Source organism: Aotus nancymaae, unplaced genomic scaffold, assembly GCF_030222135.1.
Source record: "Aotus nancymaae isolate 86718 unplaced genomic scaffold, 86718_ANA_hifiasm-v0.15.2.pri h1tg000067l, whole genome shotgun sequence".
NCBI classification, from domain to species: domain Eukaryota; kingdom Metazoa; phylum Chordata; class Mammalia; order Primates; family Aotidae; genus Aotus; species Aotus nancymaae.
In genome coordinates this window covers 20,530,362-20,555,753 of record NW_026988482.1, presented here as the reverse complement: position 1 = coordinate 20,555,753, position 25,392 = coordinate 20,530,362, and the positions used below count along the sequence as shown (strand labels likewise).

The 25,392-nt window shown below is 45.3% G+C and overlaps 1 protein-coding gene across 1 annotated transcript in view; it reads right to left on the bottom strand.

Annotated features, from left to right (window-relative positions):
* LIMD1 (LIM domain containing 1) overlaps positions 1–25,392 on the bottom strand; it is an 88,379-nt gene that overhangs the window by 42,277 nt on the left and 20,710 nt on the right. Inside the window, exon 2 of the mRNA XM_012470771.3 lies at positions 3,732–3,833. Coding sequence (XP_012326194.2) covers positions 3,732–3,833 — 102 coding nt within the window. The remainder of the gene's footprint in view (positions 1–3,731; positions 3,834–25,392) is intronic.

The window sequence follows — 25,392 nt, the reverse complement described above, 5'->3', positions numbered from 1 at the left end:
GGACCAATATTTAACATCCTTAAAGAAAAGAACTTTCAACCCAGAATTTCCTATCCAGCCAAACTAAGCTTTATAATAGAAGGAAAAATTAAATCCTTTGCGAACAAACAAGTACTTAGAGAGTTCACCACCACCAGGCCTGCTTTACAAGAGCTTCTGAAAGAAGCACTATACATATAAAGGAACAACCAATATCAGCCTTTCCAAAAATATATCAAAAAGCAAAGAACTTTAACACAATAAAAAATTCACATCAACTAATGGGCAAAACAGCCAGCTAGCATCAAATGCTGGTATTAAACTTACATATATTTTAATTGGATAAAAAGCCAAAACCCATCGGTATGCTGCATCCGGGCCCATCTTACATGAAACAATACACAAAGACTCAGAGAGAAGGAGGAAGATTTACCAATTGAACAGAGAGTAAAAATAAACTAATAAACAAAAAGCAGGAGATGCAATTCTCACCTCTGATAAAGTAGACTTTAAAGCAACAAAGATCAAAAGAGGCGAGGAATGATATTACATAATGGCAAAAGGATCAATGCAACAAGAAGAGCTAACGATTCTATAGATCAACGAGATAGAAAATTAACAAGGATATTCAGAACTTGAACTCAGACCCGGAACAAGTAAACTTAATAAATATTTATAGTACTCTCCACTTCAAATACACAAAACATACATTACCACCTCACACCTATTCCAAAGGTGACTATATAATTGGAAGTAAATCACTCCTCAGTAATCGCATAGCATTTCATAGGTTTAAATTAAATATTGGTTGGCTGTTTGTTTGTTATCTTCTTCCCTTACTCCTTCCTGATTACATCATTAAGTATAATTATCAGTATAAAAGAGGTTTTCAATACCCATTACTAAATTGCATTCTAGCCTGGGCAAGAAAGCAATACTCCCATTCTCTCTCCCTCTTTCTTTTCCTTCTCCCTCCTCCCCATTCTCTCTCTCTCTTTCTCTTCCTTTTTTCTCCTTCCTATTCTCTCTCTCTCTTTCTCTAAAAAAAAAAAAATAATAAAAAAAAAAAAAAAAAAAAAAAATTTAAAACATTAGCTGGGCACGGTGGCACATGCCTGCAGTCCCAACTACTCAGAAGCTGAGGCAGAAGGGTTGCTTGAGCTCAGGAGTTCAAGGCTGCAATGAGCTACAATTACATCACTGCACTCCAGCCTGGATGACAGAGTGAGATCCCATCTCAAAACAAGACAAAACAAAACAAGCCTCCACATCATTAATCACTAAAGAAATGCAACTTAAAACCACAATGAGATACCATCTCATGCGAGTCAGAATGGTCATTATTAAAAAGGCCAAAAGTAGATATTGGTAAGGCTGTAGAGAAAAGGCAATGCTTATATACAGTTGGTGGGAGTGTATCAGCCACGGCGGAAAGCAAGTTTGGAGATTTCTCAAAGAACTAAAAGTGGAGCTACCATTTGACCCAACAATTGCATTACTGGATATATATGCAAAGAAAAGTAAATCTTCTACCAAAAAGATACCTGCAGTTGCATGTTTATCACAGCACTATTTGCAACGGCAAAGACATGGAATCAACTTAGGTGCCCATCAGCAGTGGACTGAATAAAGAAGATGTGGTACATATACGCCACGAAATACTACACAGCCATAAAAAAATGACATCATGTCCTTTGCAGCAACATAGATGCACCCAGAGGCCATAATCCTAAGTGAATTAACACAGAAACAGAAAACCAAATGTTGCATATTCCCACTTAGAAGTGGGAGCTAAACTTTGGGTACACACAGACGGAACAATAGATACTGGAGACTCCAAAAAGTGGGAAAAAGAGGAGCGGGGAAAGGGCTAAAAAACTTTCTACTGGCTAATATATTCACTGTCTGGGTGACAGGACCAGTAGAAGCTCAAACTTCAGGTTCACACAGTATACCTGCACCTCCTGAATCTAAAATTAAAATTACAATTTAACTACATAAATAGATAAAGGAGGGCTTAAACACAACTCCCATATAGATAAAACACAAACATCTGCCCAAGACTTTATTTAACTCATCAATTAATAAAGGAACCAATAAGTGTTATAATTGGGCAAATTCAAATAACCATAGGCCATCAGGAATGTTGAAATCGATTGGCTCAATAGATTAAAAAACTGGTCAATCTCCACAGGGCAACAATCATCACCTGCACCTCCACCAGACACAGTTTGCACTGCTACAGACAAGAATCATGTGTGTTACCATCAATATTCTACAACTTACAGAGTGCAACACATCTCAACGACAAGGAAAGGCCAAGAGACCCAAAGAATTCGATAACCAGACCACACCTAGATTTCCACTGTGGGTGTTCACTAGGCTTTTTGATCCATCTCAAAGTCTTTCCCAGTTTTTCCCTACATGGGTGAACACTGATCAATGTGTAGACTATAAACTCTCAGGCATGCGTTTCAGGGGAAATTGCAGTGAGGACTAAAGCCTGAGGTTTAGAACTCAGGCATTTGCCTGGACCGTCAAGGCTCAGCAGGTTAGGAGGCCACCAGTTAACCATGTCTACTAGTTAACTTTATAATAATTAGGATCTCTGGCTGTGAGCAAGTTCCTCCCCTTCTCTTCTCCAGGAGAATCCAAAATGAGGAGTCCCAAACCAGTGGTGGTCAGCCCTGACCATACCCTGGAAGTATCTGAGAAACTGTGAAAAAATACACTTGCTCCACTCTAGAAATATCAAGGGTGATGCCCTGGCCCTACCCTTGATTAGCAGAATCAGAGCTAAATCCTAATCAGACAGGATTAGCTAGGAATCTCAATAATCTGATTCTGCTAATCAGGGTAGGGCCAGGGCATCACTGGATTTTAAAGTCTCCACAGGTGATTCTAATGAGCAGCCAGGCTTGCAAACCACGAGGCCAGATGGTAAGAAAGATCCCTTCGTCCCTGACACACTAAGACTCTGCTGTAACATTCCCTTTTAGTATTGGATTGAGAATATCAGCAGGACATTTTCCAAAAATACTCCTCAAAATTAATCTTTGGCAGAGACCAGAAAACACATATAATCCATAACATCGTCAGACGTGGCAAACATGCAGTGTGTTAGAATCTTCCACTGGGAGCGGCTGCCAGACTCCTGATGGGCTGCTTGAATTATAATGCATGTACTGGAGTCCAAAGATGCCCACAGGTGTGTGCCAGGTAGGCACCAGCACCCGGGTGTCGTGCACACATACCTTATGCTCATACAGCAGCCTCCAAAGCAAAGACTGGGTAGGGAAAGTGGTTACAGAGTAATAAAGGACCTCCACCCCCATCACCACCACCTCACACTGGGGTAGCTGACTGACTAATCTCTTTTTGTTGGCTGGTCCTCACAGTGGGAGAGAGAACTGACAAATAGGGTAGACATGGTGAATCCCAGCACTTCCTCCCAAATCTTTTGAAATCTCTTCTTACATATTACAAACCTGATGTGACTAGGGATCACTCTGAACTCATTCAATTTATCACCAGAATCACAGGCAATCTTTGGTATTAAGTCACCGTGCCCTGATCAGCCTCTGATGGTGGTAAGAAACCCTGCCGTAAAAGACACTGTCTGGCTTTTCTGTGGGGCTGAGGAGGGCCATGGACCAACTCTCTCCAGAGAGATGATCTTCCCTCTCCTCCATTTCTCAGTCCCCACGTTCCTTACCCATCCCTACACACCCAACGCCCACACCCACACTTACTGCAAGCTGCACAGGTGAAGCATGTGTCATGGTAGAGGTTCCCCATGGCCTGGCAGGCCTGGCCAGCCCCAAACACCCCTTTGCTGCATTTCACACAGGATCCTACAAGGACAAGAGAAACATCAGTGAGTCAGGAGGGAACCAGCATAAACAGTCATAAAAAAGCGAATGAACAAAGCACAATCCCATCCCTTCCCATGGCCAGCCCATCACCAAATCCAGTGGATGACTTATTTGAAGTGTCTTTCTCTCCCTTTCCCTCTGTCACTCTTCTAACTATCAGTCCTTCCAACTACAGAAAACAAGTACTAGGCTAGACTTCAGGTCCCACTTCCCTGCCCCACGCTGTCCACCACACTGCTATGTTAATGTTCAGAATACCTGGCCTTGGTCAACTTCCTCCCCGCTCACCCAAAGCTTCTGAAGGTTTATAAGACAGTTGAGAAAAATTGCACTATCACGATAATATGCCAAACATGCAGGCTGGGCAACTCCTTTTTTTTTTTTTTTTTTTGAGACGGGGGTCTCAATATGTTGCCCAGACTGGTCTGGAACTCCTAGGCTCAAGTGATCCTCCTGCCTCAGCCTCCCAAAGTGCTGGGATTACAGGTGTGAGCCACTATGCCTGGCCAGACAATTCCAACTAAATTATTTCCTTTAATTTTCAATGGGAACCACTAACTAGGATTTATTAACCTCAATATTTACAAAAAGTATGTCACACCCCAAGCCCCAGGTTTGTCAGACTGCAAGCAAGCGCTCTTCCCTGCCCTTCCACCTGCAGCCCCTCACCTCTTAACAAATCCCACAGGGTCTTAGCTCAGCCTTTGCTGACGGGCCCCTACCTAGCATACTCCACTCCTGCCTTTCTGTTCACTCAAGTCCTGAGACTTCCCTCTCAGCCTGCTCCACAACTCCTTCCTCAGCCTCTCCAGCTCTCTTACTCTGGAGGCAACAGGACGAACCAGAAATTTAAAGAGCCGGTCAAGTGTGGTGGCTCATGCCTGTAATCCCAGTGCTTTGGAAGGCCAAGGCGGGAGGATTGCTTGAGGCCAGGAGTTCAACACCACCAGCCTGGGCAACATAGGGAGACCACCCATCTCTAAAAAGGATGAAAGAAAAGAAGGAAAGATGGAAGGATGGAAAGATGGATGGGAGAAAGGAAGGGAGGGAGGGAGGGAGAGAGGGAGGGAGGGAGGAAAAGATGAGAGGGGAGGGGAGGAGAAACATTTTTTTGAGATGGAGTATCACTCTGTCGCCCTGGCTGGAGTGCAGTGGTGCAATCTTGGCTCACTGCAACCTCTACCTCCCGGGTTCAAATGATTCTCCTGCCTCCCCCTTCCAAGAAGCTGGGAACACAGGCATGCACCACTAAGCCCAACTAAATTTTCTATTTTTAGTAGAGATGGGGTTTCACCATGTTGGCCAGGCCTCCTGTACTTTGGGTTAATGGTGACTGGTTCTCTGAGTGTCCCTTTCTTAATTAGGAAATAGAGATTCATTCCATCTGTCCTGCATGTTCCCAGGAGCAGCAATTTAAAAAGGTTGGTTTGTAAACCAAAAAGTTCTAACAAGTTCATCTGCCTCAACTACAAAGTGCTTACTGGGAGACCTGGGCTAGAACAGCTCCACGATTTACTAGCTATGTGACTAGGGCAGACTAATTAAACTCCGATGCTGGGCTAGAAAATGGGGACAACCGGCTGGGCATGGTGGCTCACGCCTGTAATCCCAGCACTTTGGGAGGCCGAGGTGGGCAGATCACAAGGTCAAGAGATCGAGACCATCCTGGTCAACATGGTAAAACCCCATCTCTACTAAAATACAAAAATTAGCTGGGTGTGGTGGTGCGCGCCTATAGTCCCAGCTACTTGGAAGGCTGAGGCAGGAGAATTGCTTGAACCAGGGAGGTGGAGGTTGCAGCGAGCCGAGATACTCCAGCCTGGTGCCTGGCACAGAGCAAGACACTGTCTCAAAAAAAAAAAAAAAGAAAATGGGGACAACAGTGGCCCCCACATAGGGTTACTGTGAGAGAACATGTGCGAAGTCCTTAGTGCAAGGCCCCACACTTGGGAAATGCTCAATTAACAGGCAAATCATAAGAACAACAGTCACGTTACTGCCTCCTGGAAGAAGTGACTTCAGCATAAAAAGAGGATCTAAGAAGTTTTGGGCCTCGGCCGGGCACGGTGGCTCATGCCTGTAATCCCAGAACTTTGGGAGGATGAGGCGGGCAGACTGCCTGAGGTCAGGAGTTAGGGACCAGCCTGGCCACCATGGTGAAACCCCATCTCTACTAAAAATACAAAAATTAGCTGGGCATGGTGGCAGGTGCCTGTAATCTCAGCTACTTGGGAGACTGAGGCAGGAGAATCGCTTGAACCCAGAAGGGGGAGGTTGCAGTGAGCCAAGATTGCACCACTGTACTCCAGCCTGGGTGACAAGAGCAAAACTTCAACTTAAAAAAAATTATAAAGCCGGGCGCAGTGGCTCACGCCTGTAATCCCAGCACTTTGGGAGGCCGAGGCGGGTGGATCACGAGGTCAAGAGATCGAGACCATCCTGGTCAACATGGTGAAACCCCGTCTCTACTAAAAATACAAAAATTAGCTGGGCATGGTGGCGCGTGCCTGTAATCCCAGCTACTCAGGAGGCTGAGGCAGGAGAATTGCCTGAACCCAGGAGGCGGAGGTTGCGGTGAGCCGAGATCGAGCCATTGCACTCCAGCCTGGGTAACAAGAGTGAAACTCCGTCTCAAAAAAAAATAAATAAATAAGTAATAATAATAATAAAGTTCTGGGCCTCCCAGGATCTCACATGGGGTCTGTGAATAAGATAGAGGTCTCTCAGAACCCTGAGAGCAGCAGCCCAGGCTCCGGGCCCATCCACATCGAGGAGGACTTGGAGTCTCCCTTCCAACGAACTCCCCCATTACAGTCAAATGAAAGCTAGCACAATTATGTAAACAATGCACAAGATGAAAAAAGATTCACGTAGGAATACATTAAAATATAAACAGTGGTTTCTTCACGCTGTAAAACTGTAGCTGGCTTTATTTCTTTACATCTTCTGTAGGTTTTTTTTCACAAGACAGCAGACATTACTTTAGAGATTTTAAGAAGTCGTCTCAAAAAAGTGTTTGAATATGTTCAAACATACTATATAATGTTAAAATTTTTGAAAATCCACTTCACAGATTTTGTAAATAAAATTGCTCCCCTAGCACCCAGCGGTAGCCAGCTGGCATCCTTTGGTCAGTGGGAGCTCAGGCATCCTTTTCTAACTGTAGTTCCAATCTGCCAGGCTGTTCTCAGGCTGCAAATCCCTAGCCTTCTGCCCGCAGGGTAGAAAGCCCTGTGTTTCAGAGTTCATATCATTTCAAATTGATAAACTGCATCACCATCAAAGGAAGTCCAAGCTAACACATCCTTCGTGAAATTCCCCCACACCAGCAGGTTTAAGGAGAAAGTCCCTCTTCCAACACCAGGAAGCAGGGTGAAGCAGTCTGTAGGAAACAGACAAGAAACTGACCATTGGGGAAATTCATTTGTAGAAAGCTCAAGCGGGCACAAGTATTGGTTATTTGCAGTTCTTCCTCTGTTTCAACATTATAAATATTTTCAAACATGCAGAAAAGTTGAAAGAATTATAGAGAGAATACTCATACACTCACCATCCCAATTCTATAATTAACGTTTTGCTATCCATTCCTCAATCAATCCAACAAGTCATCCTATTCTTGATGCACTTCAAAGTTGCAGGCAGCAACCTCACCCCAAACACTTCCGCCTCCACATCATTAACTAGAGTTCATTATTTATTTGCTTAGGCTTATTTTTTTCCAGGTAAAATTCACAAACAGTGAGACACGAAAAGTGTAAGTCTACCATTCAATGAGTTTTGACAAATGATCTATGTAATACAAACCCAAATCAAAATATAGAATATTTCCAACACCCCCAAAAAGTTCCTGCATGTCTCCTCCCTTCCATCTTCTCTGTAATGGCTATGAAATGCATGTGTGTGTTCCTGTGGGTGGGAGATGGTGGTGGGGGGGTGGGGGGTGGGGATGAGATTACTGGACTGCTGGCATTTCTGTGCTTAACAAGCAGGAAAGTCAACACGGAGCTCCCATCACTATGAAATTGAACGCATCAAGTAATTCAGAGGCATCAGCATTTCTTTCTGTCTAATGATTTTTACATACAACTTAGGTACCTTATGCTCTCAAGGTAGAAAATACAGTTTAGGGCAAACTGCATTCCTTTGCTGGCACACATGCAGCTGGGGGGGGCGCCCACCTAGCAGCAAAGCATAAATACAACAGGGTTCAGCCGTTAGCACTCATCTTTAAAGCTCCTTTAAGCAGGCTCATCACTCTGGGAAGCAGTGGTGTGCATGGCTGCTGCTAGGGGCCCGTGGGCAGTGGCCACTGGAGCAGGCCAGGCCAGGTGGGCCTCTAGTATTAGCGATGGGGCAAATGTGGACGTGACGGTGGTAGTGCATCCACCACTTGGCACAGCACCTACCATGCTATGGTGAGTTGCTGGTTACCTGGGCATTTGCCTGCCTCTCCTAGTGAATTGAAAGTGCCTTCAGAGTAGGGGCCATGTCTTAATTGTGGCCTCCGTAAGTGCTCAAGGAAACGAGTGTGTTGAATCACATTCCACGTAGTTCCCTGCACAGTTCTTTCCTCTTCCCTCCTTCCCTGGCGCCCGCTTTCTTGTATATTGGGCACACATTTCTGTTCCCCCATGAGCACTTAAATTATTGAGGCCCAGGGTCTTATTCATCTCTGAACATCCCCAGCCACAGACAAAGTGCACTTAGTATCCCCTCAGCAGACCTAAACACAGAGAAATGGGTTCTACAGACATCTACTGGGCACTGGGTATGACATAATTCAAACGTGATGATGGGGGAGAAATTTTTCCGCAAAATGCTGAATATGAGACAATGGCAAAATGTAAAGGTATGAGTTAGGTTATTGTTTGGTAATGCCGAGGTCCACGTCCAGATTACCCATCCTAAGTCCCCTGGTGGACCTAACTCTAAGCCTTTAAAATGCGCAACAAAAACTAGATTGTCAGGCATCAACCAAAGCACACTCGAAGCAGGCTGCACGATTTGTCAAAGCAGTGCACTCGTGAATATAATTCTGCTCACAAACATGGTGTAAAACCACTCTCAAACGCTGTGGCCTCTTTGTTTTTCATCCCCTGTAAAATGCTGGCTACAAAGAGCAGAGGGGCACAGGGACTCAGCAGCTTAGCATGGCATGCCCACCCTTTCCACCACCCACAGCATGAACACATGAAGAGGACTTCCTGCAAGACGTCCTTGGTGAGCTCACCAAAAAGGAAAGGTGAAATGAATCGCACGTGTGTCAGTGCAATGCTGCCGGCCCAGACGGCAGAAGCAAACGCATCTTGTTAGGGTTTGGGGAATGAAATCCAGCACCCTCTCCTACCCCTGCTCATAAGGTGTGGATGCTCTGACAACAGCCAGGGGCCCCCTGGCCTTCCTGCCACTTTATCTCTCAACAGCAGGGCTTCCTCCCCTCTCTCTGCACCCTGCTCAGCTATACTCTCTTCTGGTTTCCTCTCTCTGAGGCCTGTGACCCTCTGCCTTCAGCTGTCCCTCACTTTCTGTTCCTGCAGCTGAACCCTTCGGGCTGCTGACATCCTTTCTCTCCACTGTGACCACCTGGCACAGATACAAAACGAGGAAGGAAGCCACCTGTGTTCGAAACCATCAGTCACAGAGTGAGGAAGACCCCATAAGAAGCCAAGTAGGTAGGAAAAGATTTCATCCTTGGGCTAAATGGATCTAAAAGTACTTCCTAGACAGAAAAGGTAGGGAAAGCAATAAAGCAAATTTCATATTCTAGGATATCACGTGTCTACTATTGGCCAGACCCTGGACTTGGGGATTTCAATCAGTGAAGGAGCTGCTGCCACCTCCTGTCTAAAACCCAAGGTCCAGAAAGGTCCTGTCACTTGCTGAAGGCTGCACAGTGGGTAGGTCTGAGAGAGGGATCTGAGCCACAGTTCCAACTCAAAGGTCTCATTATGACTATCTGGTTGGCAGTTGTGGCTATTCCTGACACAGATGCCCCCCACCCCCCATCATGATGGGAGCTCCTTCCACACCCCACTACACACCACCTGCTCAGGGATTCAGACCCCAGACAGGCCTTGTCCCAATCTCCTACTGCCCACCCTGACCCACCTCCCATTCTACCTTGTCCCTCGCACACACGACCATCTTTCTACCTGGAACCTCAATCACAAGGCCTCTCCCCGGTAGACGGGTGACCTGCAGCTCCTCCTGCCCATCTGTGAGGGGCCCCACAGCTGCATGCCTTCTGACTTTCCTTCAGGAAACCATTCATTCCCCCCACGAACACTTCCCTCTCACTCATTTGGAGCTAGCCCCTCTCTAGATGCTGGCTATGAGGTGGGGAGCAGGGTGACTGCACCATGGCCCTGCCCTTGTAGATACCAGACCCTGCCACCGCTGGTGATGAGCTGCCCAATCTCATCTGCACTGTACGTGCACTAAGTGGTCCAGGCTGAGGAGAGGCTCAGGCTCAACAAGAAAAAGGGTAGGCTCTTAGCCTCCCTGGGCTTTGCCAGGCCGCCCATGCCACAAGATGTTACAGAAATACCCAACAGAGGAAAGAAAAAATGTCACTGCATGTTACTATAACAACCAAGCTCAAAATCAGAAGGGAAGTGAGAGGAATAAGGAATACACTTGTAGGAGAAGAGAGGAAGGGATGGGCATTTTCCCCCTGCAATTAGACTTACTGCCCCTTTAACCCATTCTCCAAATTGTAGCCCAAGTGATCTTTTTATAAAACAGCTTTAATGAGGTATAAGTAGCATACAGTAAGCTGTACCTATTTAAAGGGTGCAATTTGGTATTGAAATGGGAAAAGTTCCCTTGTCCCCCTCACAGGGTGTGTGATGGGGTGTGGCTCGCTTCTTCAGTGCCCCACCGCTCAAACTTCTAGGGGAGTGTACAGATGGGCAGGCTGTGGGGCTCTGACCCCATGGCTGCGTCTGCAAGGACAGAGAGATTTCTGTATGCTGGGGTTTCTTGCCTTGGTGTACCGGAAGAACTGGATCACACGTGGGCTTGGAGAATGAGTGCAAGGTTTTATTGAGTGGAAGTATCTCTTAGCAGATTGGGGAGCCAGAAGAGAAATGATTTTCCCCTGGAATCAGGCTGACTGGCAGCCCAGGCTCTCCTCCGACCGCCCCCATCAAACTCTGCCTCGTTCTGCTGATGGCCTGCCAGTGTCTGCTGGTTTGCTCCCACCATCCTCTTGACGTCCAGCCGCTTGTATCTTCTTCTGCTGATGTGTTCCTCGCACCGTCCAGCAACTTCTGTCTCTGCCTGGCTAGGGTCTCGAGATTTTATAGGCCCAGGATGGGAGCATGGCAGGCCGGGATGGTCTTAGAAAATGCAACATTTGGGTGTGAAGGCAGAAGTTCCTGTCCTCTCCTAGGTCTATGAGCCTAGAGCCCAAGCCAGGGACCATGCACTCCTCTACCCAGCACTTCCCTTCCCTGGTTCCGTATCAGTATGTTGTGACATTTCTATACACCTGTGAAATCATCACCACAATCAAGACAATGATCAAATCTGCTGCCCCAGAGATTCCCCATGTCCTTGTGCCATTTGCAATCTCTCCCCACTTCTTCTTCCTCTCCCCAGGCAACCACTGATCTGCTTTCTGTCATCACAGATTAGCTTGTATTTTCCAGTTTATATAAATGGAATCTGGAGTATGTATTCTTCTGTATCTGGTTTCTTTCACTCAATATAAATGATTTTGAGATTCACGCATATTGTTACATGCAGCAGGAGCTCATTCTTTGTTATTGCCAAGTGGCATTCCACTGTGTGGATGTATTAGTTTATCCATTTGCTTGTTGATGCACAAGTTGTTTCCAGTTTGAGGCTATTACAAATAAAGACGCCATCAACATTTGTGTACAAGAGTTTGTAATGGACATACATTTGCTTTTCTCTTGAGTAAAGGCTTAGGAGTGAAACGGCTGGGTCTTATAGTAGGTGGATATTAACTGTTTAAAAAATTGCCAAACTGCTTTCTGAAGAAGTTCTATCATTTTACACTCCTACCAGCAGTTCATTAGAGTTCCAAATTCTCCACATCCTTGCCAACACTTGGCATGAATAGTCTTTTGAATGTTATTCATTCTATTGCAATAGGTTATACAGTAGCATCTCATTGTGGTTTTAATCTGCATCTCCCTAGTAACTGGGGTTGTATTGTAATAGGTTATACAGTAGCATCTCATTGTGGTTTTAATCTGCATCTCCCTAGTAACTGGGGTTGTATTGCAATAGGTTATACAGTAGCATCTCATTGTGGCTTTAATCTGCATCTCCCTAGTAACTGAGGTTGTACTGTAATAGGTTATACAGTAGCATCTCAGTGTGGTTTTAATCTGCATCTCCCTAGTAACTGGGGTTGTATTGTAATAGGTTATACAGTAGCATCTCATTGTGGTTTTAATCTGCATCTCCCTAGTAACTGGGGTTGTATTGTAATAGGTTATACAGTAGCATCTCATTGTGGTTTTAATCTGCATCTCCCTAGTAACTGGGGTTGTATTGTAATAGGTTATACAGTAGCATCTCATTGTGGTTTTAATCTGCATCTCCCTAGTAACTGGGGTTGTATTGTAATAGGTTATACAGTAGCATCTCATTGTGGTTTTAATCTGCATCTCCCTAGTAACTGGGGTTGTATTGTAATAGGTTATACAGTAGCATCTCATTGTGGTTTTAATCTGCATCTCCCTAGTAACTGGGGTTGTATTGTAATAGGTTATACAGTAGCATCTCATTGTGGTTTTAATCTGCATCTCCCTAGTAACTGGGGTTGTACTGTAATAGGTTATACAGTAGCATCTCATTGTGGCTTTAACCTGCATCTCTCTAGTAACTGGGGTTGTATTGTAATAGGTTATACAGTAGCATCTCATTGTGGCTTTAACCTGCATCTCTCTAGTAACTGGGGTTGTATTGTAATAGGTTATACAGTAGCATCTCATTGTGGTTTTAACCTGTATCTCTCTAGTAACTGGGGTTGTATTGTAATAGGTTATACAGTAGCATCTCATTGTGGTTTTAACCTGCATCTCCCTAGTAACTGGGGTTGTATTGTAATAGGTTATACAGTAGCATCTCATTGTGGCTTTAACCTGCATCTCTCTAGTAACTGGGGTTGTATTGTAATAGGTTATACAGTAGCATCTCATTGTGGTTTTAACCTGCATCTCTCTAGTAACTGGGGTTGTATTGTAATAGGTTATACAGTAGCATCTCATTGTGGTTTTAACCTGCATCTCTCTAGTAACTGGGGTTGTATTGTAATAGGTTATACAGTAGCATCTCATTGTGGTTTTAACCTGCATCTCCCTAGTAACTGGGGTTGTATTGTAATAGGTTATACAGTAGCATCTCATTGTGGTTTTAATCTGCATCTCCCTAGTAACTGGGGTTGTATTGCAACAGGTTATACAGTAGCATCTCATTGTGGTTTTAATCTGTATCTCCCTAGTAACTGAGGTTGTATTGTAATAGGTTATACAGTAGCATCTCATTGTGGCTTTAATCTGCATCTCTCTAGTAACTGGGGTGGTATGGAAGCATCTTTTCACGTGCTTATTTGCCATCCTTTTTTTCTTTAGTGAGGCATCTAAATCTTTTGCCTATTTTTTTTTTTTTTTTTTTGTTATAAGAACTCCTTATACATTCTGGATACAAGTTCTTTATCAGATACAGCTCCACAAAGATTTTGCTAGAGTCCTACAAACTAGCTGCTTTGGTCCCCTTAGACTCTCAGTCCTTTTCAACTCAGGGAGTCCATCAGGTTCTGCCTCTCTTCTCTCACCCTGTGCCAAGACTTGGAAATTCTCTCAAGGCAATAAGCTGGGGCAATCACTGGGCTCACCTCATTTGCTTCCTATCTCTCAAGAATCACCTTCTTTGCCTGATGTCTAGTGTCTTGAAAACCTTTGGTTCATATATTCTTTTTTTTTTTTGAGATGGAGTCTTGCTCTGTCACCCAGGCTGGAGTGCAGCGGCAGAGTCTTCACTCACTGAACCTCTGCCTCCCAGGTTCAAGTGATTCTCCTGTGTCAGCCTCCAGAGTAGCTGGGATAGCTGGGACTACAGGTGTGTGACACCACACCCGGCTAATTTTTGTATTATTCGTAGAAATGGGGTTTTGGCATGTTGGCCAAGCTGGTATCGAACTCCTGACCTCAAGTGATCTGCCCACCTAGGCTTCCCAAAGTGCTGGGATTACAGGCATGAGCCACTATACCCAGCCTTTTTTTTTTTTTTTTTTTGGTTGTTTTAGGCAGGAGGTTAATGCAGTCCCTGATGCTCCATCTTTAGAATGAGCTTTTATTTTTTATAAAAAAGAGATGGGTTCTCCCTATGTTGACCAAGTTGGTCTTGAACTCCTGGCTTTAAGTGATCCTCCCATCTTAGCCTCCCAAAGTGCTGGGATTATAGGCGTGAGCCACCACACCCAGCCCAGAATGGCCATTTATTAAACATCAAAAGTCCCAAGCACAGTGCTAGACAGTTTATACGTGTTTCTTCATTTAACAACAATCCTGTAAAACATCGTCACTTTATGCATGAAGAAAGTGAAGTTCAAAGATTAAATCTAAAGCATAAAGTCAGGCTGACTTATCTGTGTCCTTTCCAGTGAATCCAGCTGCACTTATAAAAGGAAATAAAGGAGTACAGAGGAAGAAAAGGTCCAGGGGCTCTGCTTATCACCAAAACTTAGTATTTTCATGGTTTTGGGGCACCAGTGAGTCCCCAAATCCTAGCTCAGTGATAGGAACATAGCTCCTCCTTGGCTGCAGCTAGGAGATGAAGGCCAGGCCCACCCCTATGCACACAGAAATGTGGCCCTTGGAACCCTGGGCATGGAGGGACCCCAGAAGAAGCTGTTCATGTGCCCAGGTTCTCTGTTTCAGGGACACCAAAGGAGCTGGGGGAGCACAGTGGGTTTTTGAAAGATCGTTAATAGTCAATAGACCAATAGACTGAGGTGGGAATTCTTTTTTTAAAAGAAAGACATTTATCATTTTGGCTTATTTCCTTCTGGCATTTTTTCAATGAATTGACTTTTTTTTTTTTTTTTTAGCAATTCTAGGTTCACAGCAAAATTGAGCAAAAGGTACAGAGAATTTCCACATATCCCCTTCCCCACACATCCACAGCCCCCCTCCCTATCAGCAGCCTCCACCAGAGTGGTACACTCGTCACAACTGAGGAACCTACTTGGCACATCATTATCACCCAAAGTCCACAGTTCATGTGACGGTTCACGCTGGCTGCTGTACATTCTATGGGTGTGGACAAGTGTATGGCATGTATCTACCATTACAGTAGCACACAGACTAATTTCACTGCCCTAAAAATCCCCTAGGCTCCACCTATTCATCCGTTCCTCCTCAAAACCCCTGGCAACCATTGATCCTTTTATTTTCTCCATAGTTCCGCCTTTTCCAGAATGTCATATCGTTGGAATCATATACTATGCAGCCTTTTCAGATTGGCTTCTCTCACTAACTAATATGCATTTACGGTTTCTCCATGTCTTTTCATGGCTCAATAGCTCATTTCTTCTTAGTGCTAAATAATATGCCGTTGTCTGGATATACAACCATTTATTGATACATTCATCTTGCCAAGTTTTGTCCATTATGACTAAGCTTCTGTAAACATCCGTGTGCAGGTTTTTGTGTGGACATAAATTTTCAACTCATTTGGGTTAATACCAAGGACTGTGACTGGTGGATTGTACAACAAGAATAGGTTCAGTTTTGTAAGAAGCTGCCAAACTGTCTTCCAAAATGTCTATATAAGATTCTTTAAAAAAATCATAATATTCTCACAGGAAAGGGCAAAAATGAGAGACACTTTCCTGTTTTAAAAGCTGTGCAGCAGGAGGCAATGAGCCACCAAGCATTACTCAAACGTTTCTCCTACCTCTCTTCTGTGGTTTATGGTTTTATACCAGGTAGGGTTAGCAGTATATGTCTCCTCATATTGGTCAAACAAGTAAGCTTGCTGAGCGTAGGGCTCTGGTTGTATATTTTAGTAGCCCTGTGTCTTAATCCATTTCATGCTGCTATATTGGAATACCCGAGACTGGAATGGAAATTCTTAATCCATTTCATGCTGCTATATTGGAATACCCGAGACTGAGTAATTTATAAAGAGTAGAGATTTACTTCTTACAGTTCTAGAGGCTGGGAAGTCCAAGGATGAGGGGCCCGTATCTGCCAAGGGTGAAAGCACAGGCAAGAGAGGGCAAGGAAGGGGGCTAAATCCATCCTTTTACCAGGAACCCACTCCAGAGGTAACAGCATTAATCCATTTACAAGTGCAGAGCCTTCAGGACTAATCATCTCTTTTTTTTTTTTTTTTTTTTTTTTTGACAGAGTCTCGCTCCATCTCCCAGGCTGGAGTGCAGTGGTGCGATCTCACCTCACTGCAGCCTCTCCCTCCCGGGTTCAAGCAATTGTCCTGTCGCCTCTCAAGTAGCTAGGACTACAGGCACCCGCCACCACACTTGGCTGCTTTTTGTATTTTTGGTAGAGACAGGGTTTCACCTTGTTAGTCAGGCTGGTCTCGAACTCCTGACCTCAGGTTATCTACCTGCCTCGGCCTCCCAAAGTGTTGGGATTACAGGTGTGAGCCACCGCCCCCGGCCCATGACTAATCACCCTTAAAGGTCCCACACTCAACACTGTTGTGTTGGGGATTCAGTTTCCAACACTTGAACTTTGGGGGGCACATTCAAACCCAAAGGAACTCACAAACAAGAAATTCTGAGTGCTTCAAACAGTAGATGCCTAATAAGCACTGAACACGTTCAAAAACCACAGTCGGGGGAAGGGGCTTTAGGTAAGTGAAGGCACAGAGACACGAAAGGCAGAGGCAGATACACAACTGTGTTCAACGTTTATTTGCCATCTACTGGGTATGAGGCACTCGTCATTTCTTGTTTGTTTAGGGTCCCTATTAATGGCATTAGTGAGCTACAAATCAGGCTGACCTAACTTTCTCTGTGCACAACAGTGGTTCTCAAATGGTTTAAACGGGTAGAAACTTTAATTTTAAAAAGTTTCAATGGAACCTCAACTATATATAACACACACAAGAGAAACCACCCTACGGTTTAGGGTGGGACAGAGCCCACTCTGCCTCCTAGACTGGCCTGGTCCACTGCAGTGGTTCCAGGAAGATTAATTGAAAACCATTAGCACACAGCAAAACTGATCAACTGCAGATACAGCCCTGCCTGGCCTGGGCAGCGCCCCATGTGAAATAAGTTACCCCAAATTGATATTAAATCACATTCTGCACATCCAAAGCCAAAAAACAATTTGGTTTAGGGCCACAGCACCTACTCTACTCCCCCAGCAAAGGCAGGATTTATACACACACAAAAAGGAAGATAGCAAAGCACCCTTAGCAAGACAGTTAGCTAGAAGAGAATTCCTGCCTCCTTCCTGCCCACAGCCAGGCTGAGGACACAGCCACCAGGGTGATGACCAAGTCAGTATCTCCTGTTATGATGGAAAGGTTTTAAATAAAAAGGCTCCACCAGGCTAGCCAATGAATGTGACCCTGCTCCCATCCCCATCTCACATCTCGACTTTGTTCTGTGCCACTTCCTTCTCAGGGAAGAAGGGAGGCCTCACAGAGCAGTGCCCCCACCACAGCACCAGACATCATGCAACGTCACAGAGCCATGAACCACCTACTGTGTGCTGAAAGGGGTTGGGGCAAGCATCAGGGCATCCAGTCAGGGTCTGTAGGGATGCTAGAAGGATATGCCTCGAACATAATTTTATGAGTTATCCCAGGCAGAGTTTGAGCAAGGCTCTTTCTTGGCCAAAGGTTGCTGCCTGTGCACCTGGAAAGCTCTGGGCATCAGCAGGTTCTGAAGAGGAGCCAAGCCCTTGGGACAGAGCTAGACCAATGATCACAGCAGAAGTCTTCCCCTACCCATTCTAAAAGCTCACAAAAGATCCCCAGGGTGGCTGGTGCTGGGCTCCTGACTAACACGCCTATCAGATTCCTGCTTCTCAAGTCTGGCTGTACAGAATCAATATGTGAATGCCCAACACTACCTCCAGAGACAGGGTCCCGTTTTGGAGGTAGGGGCAAGGCTCTCCAGCTGACTCTAGTGTGCAGCCAGGGATGAGAACCACAGATGTAGATGATGCAAGACCCTGAATCCTACCTGGCACGCTGGGCATCCCCTGCCTCTGCCGTCTCTCCCACACACTCTGTACTTCTCACATCAATGGGTAAAGCCATCACCAAGCCACAAAGGAAGCATTTAAGACCATTCTGGGCTATGGGGTCATTGCGCCAGCCTACTTTCTTCATTCCGAAGTTGCCATTGAAACACACATGGCCTCAAAACCAACGATGGCCTTACTTCATCACAGTGGGAAAGGAAGTTTCTAATGCAATTTCCCAGTCACTGTGAGCTTGAGCTTGCCCTGCCAGACTGCTGCAGGTGTATTTTTGCCCAAGGACACTACTATTCCCCGGCCTAAATGATTCCTGGCCTCCACTCTACAGAGGAACAAGGAGCTCAAAGTACCCCTGAGCAAGTCCTGCACCCCACCCCCAACTCCTACATGAAGCTCTCCTGCAGCCATCGCCAGGGCAGCCCCACCCCACGGCTTCTGGTTATATCCTTCTCTCTGGCCTTCCTTTTTCCTCACGAGGGTCTTCACTTCGAGTCTCTCCACACAGAGGCTGAGGAGCTTTCTCAACTCTAATACAAAATAGGAATGGCCAAGCCGCATTTAAAAAGATGTTCCTTGCTAGGAGTCACAGGCAAAGAGGTGATGTCACTTGTCACTAACCTGATTGACAAAGATGGAAAATAAGGATGATAATAGTGTCACTAAGGTGTAGAGAAAAGGGCCCTCTCATACACTCTTAGTGGAAGCATAAATGTGGACAACCTTTCTGGAGGTCAGTTTGGCATGATGCATTGAAAACCTTTAAAAGGCCGGGTGCAGTGGCTCACGCCTATAATCCCAGCACTTCGGGAGGCAAAGGAGGGAGGATCACCTGAGGTTGGGAGTTCGAGACCAGCCTGGCCAACATGGTGAAATCCATCTCTACTAAAAATTTAAAAATTAGCCGGTGCACTGGTCACGCCTGTAGTCCCAGCTACTTGGGAGGCTGAGGCAGGAGAATTGCTTGAACCCGGGAGGCAGAGGTTGCAGTGAGCCGAGATCATGCCACTGCACTCCAGCCTGGGCGACAGAGCGAGACTCTGTCTCAAAAAAAAAAAAAAAACCTTTAAAAAAGTTCACATTATTTGACCCCATACAGTAGTCCTCCCTTTCCTCGGTCTCAGTCAACCATGGTGAAAACATAGGTGAGTATAGTGCAGTACGACATTTTGAAAGAGAAAGACCACATTCACATAATTTTTATTATAGTATACTGCTATAATTGTCATTCATCTCTTACTGTGCCTAATTTGTAAATTAAACTTTATCACAGGTCTGTGTGTATAGGAAAAGTCATAGTGTGTATAGGGTTCAGTACTACCCACCGTTTGAGGCATCCACGGGGAGTCTTAGACCAGATCCCCCACACATGAGGGGGAACTACTGTAATTTAACAGAAGTTTTCCTAAGGAAAAAAAATGAAAAATTCTCCCCGAAATAGATGTGCACAGAGACAGCAAGTAGATTTCTGGTTGCCCAGGGCTGGCGGAGAGGGGAGTAGGGAGTGACGGCTAGTGGGAGTAGGGTTTCTTTTCTGGGATAATAAAAATGTTCTAAAATTAGAGAGTGGTGATAGTTGCACAACTCTGTCAATATACTAAAAACCACTAAATTGCACAATTTCTCTTTTTATTTTGAGAAGGAGTCTCACTCTGTCGCCAGGCTGGAGTGCAGTGGCATGATCTCAGCTCACTGCAACTTCCGACTCCCTGGTTCAAGCGATTCTCCTGCCTCACCCTCCCAAGTAGCCTGGATTACAGGCACACGCCACCACACCCCACTAGTTTTTGTATTTTTAGTAGAGACAGGGTTTTACCATGTTGGCCGGGATGGTCTCGATCTCCTGACCTCATGATCCACCCACCTTGGTCTCCCAAAGTGCTGGAATTACAAGTGTGAGCCACCATGCCTGGCCTGAATTGCACAATTTCGAATGACGGATTTATGGTAACATGAAGTATATCTGCTATTAAATGCTGTTTAAAAAAGAACGTGCAAGAGTACTCAGCAAAATATCAAACACTTAAATATGAAAAATGGAAAACATAAATATCCAATGCAGAGGTAAAGTTAAGTAAATACTACATAACTTTTAAAAATCATATTCTAGAGTAGCACTGCCTAATAGAAATGTTTCTATAACGATGAAAATGTTGGCCAGGTACAGTGGCTCACACCTATAATCTCTACACTTTGGGAAGTCAAGGTAGGAGAATCTCTTGAGCCTAAGAGTTCAAGACCAGCCTAGCAACAGAATAAGACACCTGTCTCTACAAAAAATAAAAAAGATTTTAAAAATTAGCCAGGTATGGTGGTACATGCCTGTAGACCCAGCTACTTGGGAGACTGAAGTGGAAGGACTGCTTGAGCCTGGGAGTTCATGGCTGCAGTGAGCCATGGTCATTCCACTGCAGTCCAGCCTGGCAACATAGCAAGACCCTGTCAAGAAAGAAAAGAAAGAAGAAAATGCTCTATTCTGTGATGTCCAATATGATAGCTCAAGTGGCTGCCGAGCATTTGAAATGTGGTTAGTGCAACAAAGTGAATTTTACATTTTATTTAATTTTAATGAATTTAAATTTTAAATAGTCACATGTTCTTTCTTCTTGTTTTGTTTACTTGTTTTCTGAGACAGTGTCTTGCTCTGTCACCTAGGCTGGAGTGCAGTGGTGCAATCATGGCAGCCTTGACTTCCCAAGCTCAAGTGATCCTCATACTTTGGACGCCAGAGTAGCTGGTACTACACGTGCACACCACCACTAGCTAGTTTTTTCTATTTTTTGTAGAGATAGGGTCTTGCTGTGTTGTCCAGGCTGGTCTCGAACTCCTGGACTCAAGTGATTCTCCCTCTTCAGCCTCCCAAAATGCTGGGATTACAGGTATGAGCCACTGCACCCAGCCTCACATGTTCTAGAGTATTATTTTATGATATGAAATGTCCATAATACAATGTTAAATGAGAAAAAAGAGAAGTGACCACCATACAGTACGTGCCACACTGTTCTCTATTTTATTTTGTTTTTTAAGTAAATACATGAAGACATAGCCGTAAGGATGGACACTAATTATTGTCCATGGTTACTGCCGAGAACTTTAGGTTATAAATAATTTTAATTTTCTTCTGCATTTTGTGACTATTTTATAATGAAGATATAGTACCTTCATAATCAGAAACAATTTTTAAATTTAAATAATGTATTTAAAACATATATTTATATTTACACCAGGCGTAATGGCTCACGCCTATAATCCCAGTACTTTGGGAGGCCAAGGCAGGTGGATCACCTGAGGTCAGGAGTTTGAGACCAGCCTGGCAAACATGGTGAAACCCCTTCTCTATTAAAACTACAAAAATTAGCTGGGCCTGGTGGCGCACGCTTGTAATCCTAGCTACTTAGGGGGCTGGGGCAGGGAATCACTTGAATCCAGGAAGTGGAGGTTGCAGATCCGACCTCAGGCACCATTGCAGCTTCCTCACCTACCAAATGGGCTGTGACAATAAACGTATCTCACAGGGCAGCGGTGAAGGTCAAGTGAGATCATGTAAGCGCCTACCCCTGCTCCTGGTACAGAGGTGCCCCATAAAAGTTCATTTCCTTCCCTCCCTTTCCAGGAAAGGTATTTTCCTCTTTAGTTTCCTTCCAGGCCTTAGGACAGTGAAGTCATAAAAATATAAAACCACTCTCCTCACAGACACCCACATTCCACACATTGCACTTCACAAAACCTCCTGAGTTCTTCCCCAGGCCCTGCCAGGCTCTTCAGACTGAGCTCTCTCCTTCCCTGCCCCACACTCCTCTCCGCTCCTCCACCAGGTAATGACCATACTGTATTGTAACTGTCCCCAAAGGGCAGCAGGGCCCGTGGGGACTCAGCCACCCTTTTGACCTGAGCAGGTGCCAAGCCCACAGGAGGCGCTCAGTAAACATCTACCAAGTGAGTGAAGGAATGAATCAATGACGCATGCAATCTGCCCTTAGCTTCTCTCCTTCTTGCAGCTCCCTGCTCCCATCTTCCCACTCAGCACACTTTCAACTACCCTCCTGGCTCCCTCTAACCACGGAAAACACAGACTCTGGCAGGTGGCTGAGCGTGTCCATGTGAAGCGGAGATGACTGCAGTGGCAAGAAAGGCTCGGAGGTCAGTGACCTTAGGCAGTGAGGTGCCCCACGACAGCCACGGCTGGCCCCACAGAACCAGAAAGGAACCAGAATGAAAATCCTTTCATTTTTCCAGAAAAAAATCGCTAAATTCTCCTCAGAAGTAACACAAAGTGGATTTTAGAGATGCTCTGAATCTGCATTCACCAAAGAGAAAGGAGGAAGGGTGTGCCAGAGAAGGAAAAGAGGCAGAGTGAAAATTGTTTGTGGAGCCTGTTAAAGCAGCAGGGAGGTTTTGCATTCTCTCCAATTTCCCAACAAACAGCCCTCCCCCTCCTCCTGCTCCCCAGAGAGTCAGAGGCAGGAGGCTTGGTTGCTGCCAGCCAGGCGAGGGACAGCCTCCAGCAGAGTCCACCTACCCATGCCTGTCTCCTTAGAACAAACAGAAAGTCTCGCAGGCACACTTTGTTCAGTTCTGCAGCTTACCAGGTGAGTGAACTTGTGGCTCTCTGAGTTAGTTTTCCCATCTTCAAACCAGAAGAGAAAATTAGTGGGCACTTGGCAGGGCTGCTGGGAGGAGGAGAGATGGAGCAGGTAGGCACCTGGCACAACTGTGCTTGAAAGGCAGTCGTGAGCCTGGTGTGAGAGGAATGGTGGGACACTGGGCAGAGTTCGTTCAATAAAATGGAGAGTGTAACATCGGTTCTGTGCCTGCCTGGGAGTGTAATGCAGGGCAAACCATCAGGGCCCTTTCTTAGAAAAGACAAAAACATTGCTTTTTAAGATTATCTTGGCCAGGCACAGTGGCTCACACCTGTAATCCCAGCCCTTTGGGAGGCCAAGGTGGGTGGATCACCTGACGTCAGGAGTTTGAGACTAGCCAGGACAACATGGTGAAACCCGATCTCTACTAAAAATGCAAACAAATAAATAAATAAGCCAGGTATGGTGGTGCATGCCTGTAGTCCTAGCTACTTGGGAGGCTGAGGCAGGAGAATCACTTGAACCGGGAGGCGGAGGTTGCAGTGAGCTCAGATCACACCACTGCACTCCAGCTTGGACAACAGAGCGAGACTCTGTCTCAAAAAAAAAAAAAAAAAAAAAAAAAGGCCAGGCACGGTGGCTCACACCTATAATCCCAGCACTTTGGGAGGCCAAGGCAGGTGGATCATGAAGTCAGGAGTTTGAGACCAGCCTGGCCAATATGGTGAAATCTCGTCTCTACTAAAACTACAAAAATTAGCTGGGTGTGGTACCACATGCCTATAATCCTAGCTACTCGGGAGGCTAAAATAGGAGAATCACCTGAACCCAGGAGGAGGAGGTTGCAGTGAGCTGAGATCGCACCACTGCACTCCAGCCTGGTCGACAGAGAGAGACTCCATCTCAAAAAAAAAAAAAAAAGACTATCTCATTGCAAATCTATAGAGTAAGTGACATTGCTACCTACAATGTACACACAGGCATGATTTTCTTGTCAATCTTGAAGAACCAAGACATCTTTCAGGGAGGGGCCTGAACAACCACCCTGTGCTTGTGCTGTGGAAAGAAATTGGAAGAGTGACGGGCTCACAGCCGAGAGGGGACCCAGGTACAGCACCACAGCAGGGACTGGGGGTGGGGATGGGGAAGGCAGGACCCCCAAGGCTACTTTCAGGACTTTGGCTCCAATTCTGTGGGTAAGGAAGAAGGGGTCGGGGACACTGAAGGATTATTTCCAAGCCCAGGAGGGATGTGACCCGGTTTTGTTTTTATAGGATCCATCTGCCTGCTGACTCAGTCAGATCTTTAGGAAGACCACTGGCTGGAGAAGAAAAACCTTCTAACAATCACAACTCGGTGACACTTTTCCAGCTATCCCTTGAGAGAGTGAGAGAGCAAGGAATAGAGGTTTGTCAGGAAGATGCTGGCAAGAGATCCTTGCTAGGGCAGGAGGAAGGGGGCCCAGTTGTAAATTCTGATTCCAAAATGACTCGTATCAAAATAGAACCTGGCCGTCCCTGAGAAACTGAGGTGACACAAGTCTCCCAGAAAGTTTCTTAAACCAAAGGGAGGCAGCATTGCCAACAAGTAGCAGAAAGGGAAAATGTTTCATTTGCTGGCTTCTGAACTGTTTTTAATTCAGGCTGGCAGAAGATGCTGCCCCAAAATATGCCACTTTGACATAAGATTACATTGAGCTAAAGACACTGAAAAACAGCAGATGCAACAAGGACATTTTCATCTTCAGAGGTGAAAACTCCCATGTAAAAGGTATCCCTCCCTATGGGCATAGAGTGTGGAATGACAGACATCGGAGGCTTAGAAAGGAAGAGGAGGAAGGTGAGCAATGGAGCGAGGGATGAGAAATTACTTTTTTTTTTTTTTGAGACAAGGTGTCAACCTAACCAGGTTGGAGTACACTGGCGTGACTATGGCTCACTGCAGCCTCGACTTTCCAGGCTAGGCAATCCTCCCACACCTCAGTCTCCCAAATAGCTGGGACCACAGGCACACACTACCTTGCCCGGCTAATTTTTCATATTTTTAGTAGAGATGGGGTTTTGCCATGTTGCCCAGGCAGCCTCAACTTCCCAGGCTCAAGCAATCCCCACTCCCCTCGCCTCCCAAAGTGCTGGGATTACTGCCCAGCCAGAAATTACTTAGTGGGTACAATTTACACTATTCAGGTGACGGTTACACTAAAAGGCCAGATTTCACCACTAGGCAATAAATACATGTAACAGAAGTGCACTTGTACACCTTAAATCCATGCAAAGAAAAAATAAAATAAAAGGTACTCTCCCTGTACAAGGAGAAAAGAAACACTCCTCAGCAGAGAAAATTCTGTGCAAACAGACCTGGTTAAAACAAGGCACACTTTCCCTTAGCCTCCCCACATGATTTGGTTACTTTCCCACAAGTGCCTCTCTTTGTTCAACCTCATATAAAACATGTAAGTTTTGCCACTGCTTGGGGTTGTCATTTGCTTATGAGGGCTCCTGCGTCACACAGAACAGTTATTAAATTTGTATGTTGTTCTATTTATCTGTGTCAATTTAGTTTTCAGGCCCCACCAGGACCCCAAGAGGGAAGAGAGTTCTGACTCTCCAACATCCTCTACTGGCCCGACTTTCGCTAAAGTTTCCAAATCTACGACAAAGTTAATTTTAATTCACTCAAATTATTTAAAATTAAATATCTATGTGTTAAAAAAAAAAAGTCTGTCCTAACAATGATTAT